General features: G+C 43.3%; 2 protein-coding genes, 1 long non-coding RNA gene and 9 other non-coding genes across 22 annotated transcripts in view; 2 read left to right on the top strand and 10 right to left on the bottom strand.

Annotated features, from left to right (window-relative positions):
• The window catches only part of Dars2 (aspartyl-tRNA synthetase 2, mitochondrial), a 29,731-nt gene extending 26,365 nt beyond the window's left edge, over window positions 1-3,366 (top strand). For all 3 annotated transcript variants that reach the window (XM_052201315.1, XM_052201316.1, XM_052201314.1), the window contains 2 exons: window positions 1,267-1,342; window positions 2,940-3,366. In XM_052201315.1, coding sequence (XP_052057275.1) covers window positions 1,267-1,342; window positions 2,940-3,154 — 291 coding nt within the window. In that variant the 3' untranslated portion in view covers window positions 3,155-3,366. The remainder of the gene's footprint in view (window positions 1-1,266; window positions 1,343-2,939) is intronic.
• Window positions 3,367-5,485: 2,119 nt separating this feature from the next.
• Window positions 5,486-9,009, bottom strand: LOC127697919 (uncharacterized). 5 transcript variants are annotated; one of them, XR_007980594.1, is made up of 11 exons: window positions 8,791-8,908; window positions 8,137-8,189; window positions 7,934-7,962; window positions 7,699-7,735; window positions 7,381-7,411; window positions 7,089-7,122; window positions 6,617-6,640; window positions 6,379-6,431; window positions 5,987-6,008; window positions 5,746-5,800; window positions 5,486-5,566 (listed from the first exon to the last, which is right to left on the bottom strand). It is a non-coding gene; the product is annotated as an uncharacterized LOC127697919 (long non-coding RNA). The 5 variants fall into 5 exon arrangements; XR_007980592.1 differs by having other exon boundaries at window positions 5,746-6,008; window positions 8,791-9,009; XR_007980591.1 differs by adding an exon at window positions 6,780-6,819 and having other exon boundaries at window positions 5,486-6,008.
• LOC127697935 (small nucleolar RNA SNORD81) lies at window positions 5,634-5,710 on the bottom strand. Its single transcript, XR_007980603.1, has one exon. It is a non-coding gene; the product is annotated as a small nucleolar RNA SNORD81 (small nucleolar RNA).
• Window positions 5,868-5,945, bottom strand: LOC127697938 (small nucleolar RNA SNORD47). The gene has a single exon (XR_007980606.1). It is a non-coding gene; the product is annotated as a small nucleolar RNA SNORD47 (small nucleolar RNA).
• Window positions 6,246-6,327, bottom strand: LOC127697941 (small nucleolar RNA snR60/Z15/Z230/Z193/J17). The gene has a single exon (XR_007980609.1). It is a non-coding gene; the product is annotated as a small nucleolar RNA snR60/Z15/Z230/Z193/J17 (small nucleolar RNA).
• Window positions 6,494-6,577, bottom strand: LOC127697936 (small nucleolar RNA SNORD79). The gene has a single exon (XR_007980604.1). It is a non-coding gene; the product is annotated as a small nucleolar RNA SNORD79 (small nucleolar RNA).
• On the bottom strand, window positions 6,896-6,962 carry LOC127697985 (small nucleolar RNA SNORD78). Its single transcript, XR_007980640.1, has one exon. It is a non-coding gene; the product is annotated as a small nucleolar RNA SNORD78 (small nucleolar RNA).
• Window positions 7,193-7,258, bottom strand: LOC127697940 (small nucleolar RNA SNORD44). The gene has a single exon (XR_007980608.1). It is a non-coding gene; the product is annotated as a small nucleolar RNA SNORD44 (small nucleolar RNA).
• Window positions 7,804-7,887, bottom strand: LOC127697933 (small nucleolar RNA SNORD24). Its single transcript, XR_007980602.1, has one exon. It is a non-coding gene; the product is annotated as a small nucleolar RNA SNORD24 (small nucleolar RNA).
• On the bottom strand, window positions 8,034-8,095 carry LOC127697986 (small nucleolar RNA SNORD75). The gene has a single exon (XR_007980641.1). It is a non-coding gene; the product is annotated as a small nucleolar RNA SNORD75 (small nucleolar RNA).
• Window positions 8,516-8,593, bottom strand: LOC127697939 (small nucleolar RNA SNORD74). The gene has a single exon (XR_007980607.1). It is a non-coding gene; the product is annotated as a small nucleolar RNA SNORD74 (small nucleolar RNA).
• A 45-nt stretch (window positions 9,010-9,054) lies between the features above and the next one.
• Zbtb37 (zinc finger and BTB domain containing 37) overlaps window positions 9,055-14,950 on the top strand; it is a 31,689-nt gene continuing 25,793 nt past the window's right edge. For 2 of the 5 annotated variants that reach the window (XR_007980589.1, XM_052201309.1), the window contains exons 1-3: window positions 9,055-9,205; window positions 11,191-12,148; window positions 14,338-14,437. Coding sequence is in view for 4 of the 5 variants with exons in the window: in XM_052201309.1 (XP_052057269.1) it covers window positions 9,139-9,205; window positions 11,191-12,148; window positions 14,338-14,437 (1,125 nt within the window). In the remaining variant the exon portion in view is untranslated. Of the gene's footprint in view, window positions 9,206-9,507; window positions 9,861-11,190; window positions 12,149-14,337; window positions 14,438-14,950 lie in introns of those variants that run through there. The other 3 variants (XM_052201311.1, XM_052201310.1, XM_052201312.1) reach the window with 3 other exon arrangements.

The raw sequence follows: 14,950 nt of genomic DNA, 5'->3' as shown, positions 1-14,950 counted from the left end.
TGCGGGGACTGTATGCGGGACAGCCAAATGTGGTGACTCACCTGTGCGGGGACTGTATGCGGGACAGCCAAATGTGGTGACTCACCTGTGCGGGGACTGTATGCGGGACAGCCAAATGTGGTGACTCACCTGTGCGGGGACTGTATGCGGGACAGCCAAATGTGGTGACTCACCTGTGCCGGGGACTGTATGCGGGACAGCCAAATGTGGTGACTCACCTGTGCCGGGGACTGTATGCGGGACAGCCAAATGTGGTGACTCACCTGTGCGGGGACTGTATGCGGGACAGCCAAATGTGGTGACTCACCTGTGCGGGGACTGTATGCGGGACAGCCAAATGTGGTGACTCACCTGTGCAGGGACTGTATGCGGGACAGCCAAATGTGGTGACTCGTGCTTACAATTCCAACGTTAGAAAGCTGAGATGTGGGCTGGAGAGATGGCTGAGCGGTTAAGAGCATTAACTGCTCTTCCAGAGGTCCTGAATTCAATTGCCAACAACCACATGGTGTCTCACAACCATCTATACTGGAATCCAGTATCCTCTTTTGGTGTATCTGAAGAAAGTGACAGTGTACTCACATACATAAAATTTAAAAAAAAAAAAAAGTTGAGCTATGAGAATTGCCTTGAGTTCCAGGCCATCCTGAGGCTACATAGCAAGACCCTGACTCAAAAAACAAAAACAAAAAACAAAAAACTCCATATCCACAGAAACACTGGCATATTATTTAACCTTCACAATAATTTTTGTAAGTAGATACTCATTATTCTCATTTTAAAGATGAGAAACTTGAGGCAGCAGGTAGATGCCCAAGTCACGAAGCCCAGAGCCAGACATGGTGTTACGAACCTGAAATCTCACCTCCAAGAGGCTGAGGTAGGTAGGGCTGTGGATTTGAGTCAGTACCAAAACCCTGTCTCCTCTAGTGCAGAAACTGAAGGTTGGCTCTTGAGACTAAACTTCTAAAATGTCATTTCCAGTGAATATTAAGAGGAAGAATATTAAGAGGCCTTAGCGTGTGTTTGGCTTTTGTATCATTGCTTTATAACTTAGGCTGGGCTGGTACTCAGCCTCCTGACTTCTCCAGGGGGCTGGAGTACGGGGGAGGACTCATCTTATTCCATTGGACGTCAGCCCTCTTTTTATAGAGCATCTCCCCATGCATTGTCACTGGTTAGGTCCTGTCATTTCTAACCTGGACTTCACTTTACAGAAGACTTTCAGTTTCTATTTAAACAAATAAAATGTGCTTTGCATTTCAGGAAGATGTGAAACTGCTTTCCCATCTGCTTCAGGCTTTAGACCATGGGGCACCCCCACATGGAGGAATTGCCTTAGGTAAACAATCTGTCTTTTTGTGCACTAAATCCCATCCCGTGGCACTGGGTCTCAAATTCAGTTTAAGGGGAAGGAAGGCAGAAGCAGGCAGATTTCTGTGCCTCCAAGGCTAGCCTGATCAACGTAGCAAATTCTCCTAGGTCAGCCAAGACTACAGTGAGATCTACACCAGCCCCACCATTAAGACCAAAACAACAACAAAAGTGCCTGTTACTCCTGCCCAGAACTTGAATGGTGGTGGTGTTGATGCTGCTTTTTAAATTGGAGGAAAAAAAAAACATTTAGGGGCCAAAGATATGGCTCAGCAGTTAAGAGCACTGACTGTTTTTCCAGAAAACTCAGGCTCAATTCCCAATATCCACGTGGCAGTTTATAATTATTGATAACTCTAGTTCCACAGTATTTGACACCCTCACACAGATATATAATCAGGCAAAAACTAATGCACATAAAATATTAAATTATTTTTTAAATATTTTCAAAAATAGGAAAAAAATCATACAATTTATTCTGATCAGCTTTTCTTCCAACTCCTGCCAGAACCTTCCTACTACCCACTTTCACACCCTTCCTTCCTTCCTTCCTTCCTTCCTTCCTTCCTTCCTTCCTTCCTTCCTTCCTTCCTTCCTTTTCTTAGAAGGAATGGACAAACAGAAAAATCTGTAAGTGCACACACACACAAACACAAACTCAGAAACCATAATATACAAGCAGAAGACCGGCAAGACAAAGGCTGCCCAAACAAAGCCAAAGCTTACAAAATTACCATTGGGTTCCTATTGCATTTGCCATCTACTGCTGGGCCTGGGGCCTACCATTAAGTGTGGTTAATATATCCAGAGACTCAATTAGAGGAAACAAATTTTCCCTCTGCAAGTGAGTATCAGTTGCAGATAGCTTCTTGGTTAGGGGTGGGAGCTGTGTCCACTTCCCCACTGGGACCCTGTTAGACCTGACCACAGTCATTTCTTATGTGCATCAGATATGAACTGAATTTAAATTCAAACACCCATATCAAGCAGCTCACAGTTGTAATAATTCTAGGGCTGGGGGAGCTTGTATGGAAACCTGCACAGACACACACAATAAAAATGATAGAAATGTCTGTAAGAGTTCCAGACCAGCCTAAATTACATGAAATCCTACCTCAAAAATAAAACCAACAAACAAAAATTAATGTAAGTTCTCTATAGGCCTAAGGATGTAGCTCAGTGGAAGAGCACTTGTGTAGAATGCATGAATACAAGGTAAAAAAGAATCTTTTTTTTCTACATCTTTTAAAGGCCAGTAGTGGTGGTGCATGTCTTTAATCCTAGCTTTCAGGCATATCTCTCAAAGTTCTAGGCCAGCCAGAGCTACAGGGGTTTTGTTTTTTAGTTTTAAAAGTAATGGTAGTGGTACAGGCCTTTAGTCCCAGGACTCAGGAGGCAGAGACAAGCAGATCTGAGTTCAAGGCCAACCCAGTCTAGAGTTCCAGGACACCCAGAACTACATAGAGAAACAGTCTTGACAACCTCCAGCAAACACAAAAAAATTATTTTCAGAGCTAACTAGCTCTATATTTCTCATCATGTTCACTTTGTATTTTACATCACAGGGTTAGACAGACTGGTATGTCTTGTCACAGGAGCACCCAGCATCAGAGATGTCATAGCCTTCCCTAAATCCTATCGAGGACACGACCTTATGAGCAATGCTCCAGACAGTGTGTCTGCAGAAGAGCTGAAGCCTTACCATATCCACGTCTTATGGCCAACAGACTCAGAAGAGGAGAGTGTATCTGCCACACCTTCCAAACACTTGAGCTCTTAACTTTTGCCTTTTCTGCTTCACCAAACCTAAAATAAGATCCAGACCTGCCACAGATTTTAGAATCAAGTGTCTGGGTAGAAGCAATCATTATCAAGGAACAGAAGCTTCACAATTGTGATTTGGTCATATGTGCCATTAGGACTTTCTGTGGTTGAAAATTCTGTGGAAGTTAATTGGAGAATTGTAAAATGAAACAAACAAAAATCTCTTTATTGGAGTCTCTAGAGTCTTCTGTTTTCCAAGCATGTTTCTATACTCTGTTATTTAGGACTGAGGATATGAAGTAATACAAGAAAATGATTGCCTCCGTAGACTGACCAGTTTAGGTTCTTCTAGCCTCATTACAACCATATAAATTTGAGCTTTGTGGTAACCTTTCAGCTATCAACATAATGTTCTAAGTAGCATAGTAGAATCAAAAATAATTGTAACAGAATTCTACTGTTGTATCTTGAGCAAGTTATGTCTCTTAGCTGCCCCAGCTGCTTATATAACTTGAATGACACTTGTCCTGGCTATCTCACAGGACTCTTGTTGCCAGAATCCGAGATTACATTTGTGTGGGATATAGGTGATTTAAAATACTATAAAACAGGGTTGGAAATACAGCTGCCTTAGTCACTGTTCTATTGCTGTGAGGAGACACAACCAAAGCAACCTTTAGAAAAGCATTTAATTGGTGCTGGTTTCAGCTATGGCTGCAAACAAATGTGGTATTGCAGTAGCTCAGAGGTCTAGCTGAGCTGAGCTGCAGGAAGACTAGGTCTGGCACAGGCTTATTTGCTCATGGATTTTCAAGCATGAGCTTGTTTGTATTTTTTCAAGACAAGGTTTCTCTGTAGCTCAGAAGCTTGTTTATAGCTTTTCAAGAACCAGTTTGTGTAGCCTGAATGTCCTGAAACTCTCCTATACAGCAAGCTGGCCTCAACTTTTCCTCAGCCTACCAAGTGCTGGGATTAAAGGAAGGCATTACCCTGGCATGGGCTCTTGAAATCTTAAAGCTCACCCCAGTAACAAGCCTAATTTGCAGCTCGCTAATTATGAGTTCATCAGTACTCCCTCCCTCACACCTACCCCCTTCTGAAAGCACTCCCTGAGTATCCTCAGACCTCTACACCCCACCTAACAGTCACTGCAAGACTAGGCACATCCTCTCACTGAGGCAGCTATGGGGCCATTTTTACTGAACTAGCACAATAGCTCACTGGAAGAACACTTGTATGGAATGTCTGTAGCTCAGTAGTTCAATCACCATCATGCCCATACACAAGGCCTATTGGGGGAATGCTCAAGGTGTCCTAAGTGGAAGGAGTAAAGGAGACAGATGACTCCTACTTGGTTGTTTGAGGTAGATCTGAGCCAGGATGGTCTTTAGATGGAGCTCCACAATAGAGCGACACTGAAATCCTGCCTTAGTTTGATTGTCCTGGAAATTAAGGGACAATGGATCTTAAAAATAAGGACCAATAACTCCCAGCTGGCCCTGGTAAGCACATACCTTTGTCCATAGCACTTGGAGGCAGGAGACCAGGTCTACATGGAAATCCCACACCAACCAAGGCAATGAGACCCTGCTTCCAAATGACTAGATAGCTGGGTTCCACAGGGTCAAAGTCATCCTCACCTCTACACACATGCCTTATCACACCATAAAATCTTTTAAGGATGGGCCAAGATTAGCAAGTGAAAAACCCTGGTTCACCACATCCTCTTACCTAGTGGTATATATCTCATACAGCTGTAGGCATTCCATGAACTTGGAAATTGTCCCCATTCCCAGGGAGAACATATCTACACTTCAAAGGATGTAGCCCCAACTCCCTTTGGGGCCACCACACCCAACTTGCATCCCAAACTGTCTTGAGGATGTAGCTTCTCAGTCTCAGGAACTGAACCCAACAGACCATAGATTAACATCCCTAAGCCCTTGGTGAATGCCAGAACGTTTCAAAGTTAAACACATTGGTCTAGAAGAGGGCATGAGTACAGTGCCTTCCAGGTTTATACTTCAAATTTTCCTGCACAGTGCACCTTCCTCCATGCCATCCTCAGACCTTTTTATAAAGGGTGGATATACCTAATACTTCAGACTGCATAACTGGTTAGACATCCAGGCTGTTAAACTCAGCAGACAGCACTACCTGCCAAAAGTGAAATACCTACTCCTGTCCAATTCTGGTGAACTCTTAATGTAAATGTCAAACAAAAACTGTGATTGAAAAAGCAAAGTACAAATCATTGGGCAAACATTTAGATTTAAGCCAATGTTTGATATGAATGAACTCCCCACAAAATGCTCAGCAGAACAAAATTCACACTTCACACTTCAGATGTTACGTAATGCACTTTAATAGTAAAATTCTTGCCAATACAATGAATCTGACACATCTATTCAAGCCTCCATCCCAGCACCTACAACAGACAGAGATAGCTGTTAGGCAAATTTCTACAATTTTAAGTGGTAACTGTTAGAACAACACAGAATATCAGATCTTTTACTGTCATCAAGTAATCAGTGAGAGAGTTCAAGTTGGGGTAAGATCATCATGTATTCTGGAATAGGTTCATGGTTAAGCATTTTCAGTTCTCACCTGAGATAGAAAGGTGCAGTCAACTCATCCCATGTGGCTGCTTGTCACAGTAGCCCTAAGAAAAAAACAAAAACTTACTCATCTAGCTTAGAATAGTTACAGGTTGCATGTTACTATATAGTAACCTCAGCAAGAAAATGGAACGGTTTAAATGGTGATATCACTTTGTATCATTTGGCAGAATCACCACATCACTGGTTACAAGCCATATTACAATCTGTACAAAAACAAGGTGGCTTACCTTGAAATTCAGAATGAAGAACCTGAAAATTAAGAAAAAACGCATTAGTTCTGCTTACTTATCTTCATTACATTTTACACTATTCCTCAAGTCTTCACTAGTCTCCACGGGTTCACAATTCTCTTGCCAAGAGACCTGAGAAATTTTCACAATAAAATTGTACTACTGGGGCTAAGTAGCAAAGCACATGAAATCTTAGCAATAAACTTTGTTCTCATAACCACTAGGACGCTAATACATAATTCATGTAAAACTCAGCCAGATACATCAGATAGGAGCGAAAGACATGATTTGTTCATCAGAGATAAGTCTGCTGAACTATGTTATCATCATAGTATCGGCCTGTTTGGAAGTCATAGTACCTTTAACACATACACATTTCAAAGACTTACCATTTTGTTAATCTTGCACAATGCCTTCAGTTAAGGGGACCCTTGTGTGATACCTGCAGAAATTATGCTGTTTAGAATCATTTATCTATAAAGTACATTTACAGATGTTCTTTAATACTGTTTCAGCTTAAGAATCAATCTTCAATCTTATTCAGAGAGATTCCCATCTGTTTAACTTTATAGGTCATCACTAACAGTACCTTATTCATATAATACCATGTTTACCATATTTGCTTACCTTTTCTCCAAGTATCATCTGTACCTGAAAAAAAGTTTAAGGCACCTCTTAGTACTGATAGTAACACGTGCATGTCCATATTCTAAGTGTTAGGCAGAAAATACTCCCAAGTGGCTCTACTGGACAGAATCTTGTGGAATTCAAGGCCCCACTGGCTTCTTACCCAAGCAAGCCATCCAAATGTAAACATGCAACCACAGTAGCTAGAATTAAAAAAAAAACCCTCTTTCAAAAATAAGCTAAGCAACATTCAACTATTCCTAATTGCCTGCCACAGGGTTCTTCAGTGTTAAAAATTGTCTACAAATTATTTTTCAGCTCAGACATTTGATTAACATCATTACAAAAACCCTGAGTGTTGTCCAAAACACATCTAAACACACATTAAGGACAATGCATGCTGAAGTTTTGGCAGATTTAAAATCTCTTTGGAGTGTCACTTTGTATTGAACTATACATATAGTCCACTTACGTTTTAATACTGTCTATTCAGCCTCAAACTCCACCTAAAAAAAATGAGATTTTTAGTGCCGTCAAAAGAAGAGTTTGCAGCACAAAACATGCTAAACAAGCCCAATATCAGATAGAGCTAATAGTTAAAAGATCTTCACATTACTCAGCATTTGCTTGTCATCATGCAGGCTTTGTTCACAATATGACCAGGAGACTGACCGCACACATGGCCAGAATACTTTGCAGAGTGCAACAATGCCGTTTGTTTGGCCTGTTTAGCTTGTACAATTCCTGTAGTTTCTTTCACTTACCATTTCATTTTCTGGTTTTCCATTTTAGCACCTATAATATCAAAGAGAGGAGTTATATCTGCCCTCTTACATGGATGAGTCAGCACTTAACTGATTCCACCAAATCAGGCTTAAAAATCACAACCATGGCACAGCTAAGGCCTGTGTGAGATCACTAACAGAGAATAGAAACATGACCCGTCTGGCTTCAGATCTCCCACCCATTCTGAGCTCTATAATTGCTTTCATGCTAAATGTGGGTTGAGGGACCTTCAATTCTCATTTGCCCTTGGGTATTCCTTGTATTGGGACCACATGCATAGAAAAAAAGCTGCTTACATTCCTCTCATCGGTTATCCAGCTTCCTCATTGAGTCCTGGGAAAGAAGTCCTTATGTAAACACTGCTTACTCTGTTTAAGTAAGCCACAAATCATAATTTTTTGTGCCTCAGTTATAGTTATGGTGGTTTAAAAGCTATCGTCATTCAGACTGTCAAGAGTAGCAAATATGATGTCATCATTGTGGCACTGCCCTTTCAACCTAACGTCTCATTAGGACCGTTTCTATACTCACCTCAGTCTTCATCCATTTTTGCCACAGAACTAGAAACAAAGAGATGCGAGCAGTCAGTCCCCTTCTTTACCGAATTTACCCTTTCCGGTTCCTGAATTAAAGCCTCAGAACAGTGTTTTTCAGAAATCCCTTCTGTCCACTACTCTCATACCATCATGGGCTTTATGTTCATTGTTATTTCTGAGACACCCCCACTGGCTTACCTGGTCTTGAGATTCCACCAGATGCCCCATCACAGCGATCCACAGCGCCATCCCTAAGAAAGATGCTATTTTAACTCGTTTTTACTAGTATATTTATTCCCACAAAAGAGAGGGTCTTATATGAACTGTATTTACATAGGCACGGTGAGATGCACCATGTCCAGCATTTACAATTAAGTCCCTACGCCAAGTCCTCTGCAAGAATCTTCCCTTTTAGTTTCTACGAAGGCCTTTTTAGTAACACAGCTTAGCTTATGCCTTCAAACCCAACGGTGATCTCGAAACTCACAGCAGGCCTTTGCTTTCAACCATAGCGCTAATGCGCACCGAAAAACAATAGCACTTAAGTGCAAAAAGACAGCTCGAGCTGACTCAGCATGTTCTGCCATCAGAACCGTTGGTATTCATCAACAAGCTCAGTTGTCCCTACCAACATAGCCTTCATCATAGCAAGAACATGCGTGCTGAGTCGTCTTTGGAGGGTTTCATATTAAAACCCAATACCATTTTATGTCACAATTTCACGCAGAGCTAATCTCCCAAAGCCTCCAGTTTGTGCCTTAAACCAAGTTCACCTGCTGGCCCCCGAACTCCGCCAGCCTATTGTGTCTCAGCCCACAAGGCCTGGAACAACACGCTCAGAAGAACTCTTACCTACTCAGCTTCGCCGCATAGCTCCGAAAGACCGATATGGCGGCTGAGTCGAGTATATAAACTCTTCGTGACGTCATGACGCAGGGCCGTCCGGCTGCGTCCATTTAAACCCCGCCCCCATACGCCCTCAGACTCCGCCTGAAGCTCCACCTCCTTCACGCCCTCATGTTTTCTTCGCTGGCCACGCCTTAGAAGGCCTGGAGGGCGGAGCTGCCACGGGCACAGGCCCGCCCTCTGCCTCCCAGAGGAGTCAAGGCTGAGGGGAGGGGGCTCCTGCAAGGAACGCGCTGGGGGAGGGGCGGTGTGAGGGTGACTGATTTCCTTCCGGCACGTCGCCCGCTCCGGAGGATGGGGCGGGGGGTTTCACTTCCGGGACGGTGTTCCGGCCCATTCCGGCCCATTTCCACCCCCGGAGGTAGGTGCTGCTCCTTGACTGGGCTCGGGCCCCGCACCCCCGCCCCATCAGCCCATACCAGACGCTCCTTGGCCGCGTCTCGGTTGCAGCCAGCTCCTGGGGCGCTCAGTCGCCGCTCCACCTCCCCTCCAAGCACTCGGCGACCTTGCACCCCTTTGGCTCCGGGCTGCAGAGCTCGCGGGCCCGCCCCCTTCGTGAGCCCCTCCCTCAGGACCCCGAGCGGCGGGGACACACCCAGACACACCCCCACCCCCGCAGCCGCCCTCCACCGAGTCCCGGGGCGCCGCCCCCTTCCCCCTCCCGCGCCTCACCTGAGCGCCGGCAACTCCCCTGCTGCGGGTTCTGCACCTCTCTAGCTTCCCGGCGTCTGGGCCACCCTCTCGCTTAGCCAGGTCCCCTTTTCCCATGCTTCCTGACACTAATGGAGGCTGCTCCAGTACCTGACTGGCCAACCCCAAGCGTTCCCGATTCTCCCTTTTACAGCTCTCGCCCCTTCTGTGCCGACGCTAGAGAAAGACTTTACTCCAGGGGCTTCTTCCTCACTGAGGAATTGCTGGTGTAGGCTCCAAAATAAACATCTGAATTCGTGATGGCATCGACAGAGGCTCTTAATGGATTAAAAGTTTCAAAACAAACAATAACGCTTTGGAAAAAGGTCAGATTGGTTAAAGTTGCTTCTTGAAAGCCGCGTTTGCACTTCCCTGTTTACTCAATAAGTGTGTTGTAAATGCGAGGTGATAATGTGAGCATGTCAGGACAACTTCCTGGTGTGCTGTGTAGTCTCATAAATTTAGAGAGAAACTGGATGCACGGTGAGCCTAAATCCGTAAGTCCTTGTGGTATATTCGAACTACCCTCAACTAATTAAGACTATTTGATGCAGTTGCAGTCTTTTTTAGTGTGAAATCTCAGGCTTTATTTTTGTCAGCTGTGGTGAACTAACTTTCCCAATCAAAGTAGCATCACCACTTTGGAATCCTCAAGTTCGAGTTTGTTGGGGAGAAAAAGATTTTCTTAGTTTTTGCTTAACTCTGAAAACTAGGCCCCAAGTTCTCTGCACGTTAATTGAATGTTCACAGGGCTGTGGAATGTTTCCTAACCTATACAGTTCACCTCAGAGTCCCATGTTCAAAAAGTGGAACCTCAAACTGGTAAGCTTAAAAGTATGGGCCTAGTCTGGCACGGGAGTCAAACACCTCTAACATCAGCAGTCTTTAATCTCAGCAGAAGCAGTCAGATCTCTTTGAGTTAAAAACCAGATGGTCTATGTAATGAGTTCTAGGAATAGCCTGAGCTACGTAGACCCTGTCTCAAACAAATACCTGGTGTGGTGGCTTAATTCTAGCCTTCCTGGAGGCAGAGGCAGGTAGGTCTCTGAGTTCCAGGCTAGCCTGGTCTACAGAATAAGTTATAGGGCATCCAGAGCTACATAGAGAGACACTTTCTCAGGGGAAAAAGCGATGATAGTGGCCATTATGTAGGATATTAGTCACTTTATAGTCAACCTGCGTGTGTTTGATGCTCCTATCTTTATGTTATATAGCTTATTAATAAAGTATGGGCACAGCTTGAATTTTTTGCAGTCTAGCAGTCACTTTTTTGTGTGTTAATTGTGTGTTAATTTTACTGTGAAATCTAAAACACCTTGTACCAGGCTTAGCAGCTTACAGAAGTAATCCTAGCACTTAAAAGATAGGATCAGGAGTTTGAGGCCAGCCTTGTTACTACAAAAACATCTGCTGACAATTGTTTCTACATCCAAACATAAGGAAGATATCTCTTTGTATATGGAAAATTCTTTTTTTCTTCCTGAGACAATATTTCACTTATGTAGCCCATACTCATGATTCTCCTGCCTTGGTGTCCCAAGCACTAAAATTACATATGTGTACCTGGCACTTGTGGAAAGATTTTAAATTTGATGTTTGAACTAGAAAGCACAAAGGGAGTCAAACTAGTACTAAGACTCTGGTTTGCTCTTTCAGCAGGGTTGATGTCTGCCTGTATTTCAGGCATGACCATGGAGAAAAGTGGGAACATACAATTGGAGATCCCTGACTTCAGCAACTCTGTTCTGAGCCATCTCAACCAGCTACGAATGCAAGGCCGTCTCTGTGATATTGTGGTCAATGTACAAGGGCAAGCTTTTCGGGCTCACAAAGTAGTACTGGCTGCCAGCTCCCCTTATTTCCGGGATCACATGTCCTTGAATGAAATGAGTACTGTGTCCATTTCTGTCATCAAGAACCCTACTGTTTTTGAACAACTTCTTTCTTTCTGTTACACAGGGCGGATATGCCTGCAACTAGCAGATATCATCAGCTACCTAACAGCTGCTAGTTTTCTACAGATGCAGCATATTATAGACAAATGTACACAGATCTTAGAGGGCATTCACTTCAAAATTAACGTGGCTGAGGTTGAAGCAGAATTAAGTCAAACAAGGACAAAGCATCAAGAGAGACCTCCAGAGTCTCACAGGGTTACACCTAATCTAAACCGCTCACTTAGTCCACGGCATAATGCCTCAAAGGGAAACTGGAGAGGACAGGTCAGTGCCGTGCTGGATATCCGAGAGCTCAGTCCCCCTGAGGAGTCCACCAGTCCTCAGATAATTGAACAGAGTTCTGATGTAGAGGGCCGGGAGCCCATTCTTCGAATCAACAGAGCAGGACAGTGGTATGTGGAAACAGGAATCGCAGACCAGGGGGCCCGGAGTGGTGACGAAGTTAGGGTTCTTGGAGCAGTGCACATAAAAACTGAAAATCTGGAAGAGTGGCTTGGGCCAGAGAATCAGCCTTCTGGAGAAGATGGGAGTAGTGCAGAGGAAGTCACAGCCATGGTGATTGACACCACAGGCCATGGCTCTATAGGACAGGAAAGTTACACTCTAGGGTCTTCAGGAGCCAAGGTAGCTCGGCCAACCAGCAGTGAAGTTGACAGGTAAGTTTTGTTTCCTCTTTTAAAGCTATTGTACAGACATCATTAAATGATCCCTCTGTTACAGAGAGCATCTTTCTTACCTGATATTCAACTTACTTTGGGAGACTGGAAGTATGTCAAAAGACTTGCATTATTTTCAATGCAGGAGGCTCCGGGAACTGAAATATTGACAATGTTATGAGAACTATGGTAACCGGGAACTGAAATATTGACAATGTTATGAGAACTATGGTAAAATTAGCCACTTCAGTGAATCAGAATAGCACCGGCAGCCACTCTAGGATCAGTAATTGCCAGGGCTCTGCATTAGGCAGGGAGCTGATTGTCAGAGGTCTGGTAACATTGCTGTGTCTCACACAGGTAGGTAACCTTGGGGAGTTTGACTTTCCTTATAGCACCTTGTATTTCTCTTTGCCCTTACCTACAGAGAAAGTTTGGTACCATCAATAATTTTCTTTTTCAAATTAGAGTAATCAAACTACAGTAATTCCAGAGAAAGGCTTTTTGAATGTTTTTCAAGTGTCACCTAGTGATGTTTCCTTTGAAGCTGCTGCTACTCCAGGCCTGAGAGTGTCCTTACCAGTGCTGCTTTGGCCTATGGTTTTCACTGTACTGAGTCAGTTAGAAGAGTTCCTTTTAATGGAAATAGCACTTGGCTTTCATCTAGTCAATTAAAAGAAAAATGTTACTAGTTTAGATTGGTAATATTTTGTATTCTTTCTTATTATTGTGAGGTTATTTATATACACACACACACACACACACACACACACACATACATACACTGTAGCTGCCTTCAAACACACCAGAAGAGGGTGTGGTCAGATCTTGTTACAGATGGTTGTGAGCCACCTTGTGGATGCTGGGATTTGAACACAGGACCTTCGGAAGAGCAGTCAGTGCTCTTAACCAGTGAGCCATCTCACCAGCCCAAGAGAAGATTTCTGTAGCTCAGGCCATTCTAGAATTCAGGGCAGTCCTCCTGCCTCAGCCTCCTAAGTGCTGGGATTACTAGCATGAGTCACCATATTTGTACTTTTTTGTTGTTGTTCTGTTTGGGGGGGAGGGGTGTTTTTGTTTTTCAAGATAAGGTTTCTTTGTATGGCCTGACCTGTTCTGGAACAAGCTGGCCTGAAACTCAACTCACAGAGATCTAATTGCCTCTGCCTCCTGAGTGCTAGGATTAAATGGGTATGCCATCACCGCCCATCTCTTGTTTGGTTTTTAGTTTGTTTGGGGGTACAAGGTAATTCAGGATGACCTATAGTTTACTATGTAGTCTAGGCTAACCTCAAACTCTTTTAAGCATTGTTCCTGCCTCAGACTACCAAGCACTAAGACTATAGGCTGGCTTGTTCTTTTCCCTGCTTAAAATAGATTGAAATGGGTAAAGGCACTTAGAGTCAAGCCTGACCATCTGGGTTCACCCACTGGTGCGCACATGGTAGAAGGAAAGAATGGACTCCAGTAAATTATCATCTGTCCTCTACACACATGCCTCTCATAAATAAGTAAATAAAATTGATCTTGGGAGCAATTAAAACCAACTAACTTATTTCTTTAGTATATAGCTAATGTAGACATTTAGGATTTTTTTAGCCACTTAGGTGGTCTTCATTTGAATATTTTCCATCATGTGACCTTGATAGACTAAATATTCTTTGGCACAGAATACATTCATCCCCAGTATTGGTAGCTGTTGTTCTCCTGCATTAGAACTATGTTAGAATATATATCTTAAATAGGAAAAGAGCTTTAACCTATATGAACTATGAACAAATTACTGTAAGAGAAAGAACAGCCCAAACCCCAGTAGTCACATAAAAGAGCCAGAATTTCCAGGCATCATGGAACATGCTTGGGATCTTAGCACTTGGGAGGTTGAACCAGAAAGATTGCTATGAGTTGAGGGACATGTGGCCCTGGAGCCTAGCCTGTGCAGTGATGCCAGGCCACCCAAGGCTTCCTAGCAAGACCATAGCTCATAAAAGCAAAACAGAACTACAGACTTTTCAGTACTTACTAGAGTAGAAAGTTTCATCTTCTATATGACCTACTTGCTTTGTCACTTTGAAAATATTTCTGTTTGATTTAGTTTTATTCCTCAGTGATAAGGTAGAGTAGAAACAGTGTTCAAGTTCTTTGACACTACTTGTCTATTGGTCCCCTTTATGCTCCTTTTCCAACAGATTTAGTCCCTCCGGCAGTGTTGTTTCCATGACAGAAAGACACAGAGCCAGAAGTGAGTCTCCTGGGAGAATGGATGAGCCTAAGCAACTTAGCTCCCAGGTATGTAGTTTTGAACTTAGAGTTGCTGTGTTGGTTGAAGAACTTGTTACTGAATAAGTGAATAAGAAAGAAAGATGGAGGAGAAACAACAGTGGCCCTATTAAATACTGGATTTGATATATATTAAATGTTTCTTAATCTTGCTTGGGAGCCCACTAAAATTAAATTTAAGACGTAGAAAGAAAAAACTAACAGTGTGAGGGTGGAACATGGCTCAGCAGTTAGAGCACTTACTGTTCTTACTGAAAACCTAGTTTGATTCCCAGTGCACAACCATCTATAACTCCAGTTCCAGGGGATCCAGTGTCCTCTCCTGACCTCTGCAGACACTAGGCACACATGTGTTCTATATATGTACATGTAGGCAAAGTACTCCTACACATAAAATTAACTCCCTTTTCTTAAATGTAGAACTTTTTCCTGATTATAGAGCTATACCTGTAAACCTGAGAGTAAAATCAACTCCTGAACATTATACCTTTGGGCCATTTAGAACCTGCTTTAAAAGTAATT

The sequence above is a fragment of the Apodemus sylvaticus genome, chromosome 12, assembly GCF_947179515.1.
Source record: "Apodemus sylvaticus chromosome 12, mApoSyl1.1, whole genome shotgun sequence".
In the NCBI taxonomy this organism is placed as follows: Eukaryota; Metazoa; Chordata; class Mammalia; order Rodentia; family Muridae; genus Apodemus; species Apodemus sylvaticus.
The sequence above is the reverse complement of the archived record's forward strand: the minus strand, read 5'-3'. Positions and strand labels throughout refer to the sequence as shown.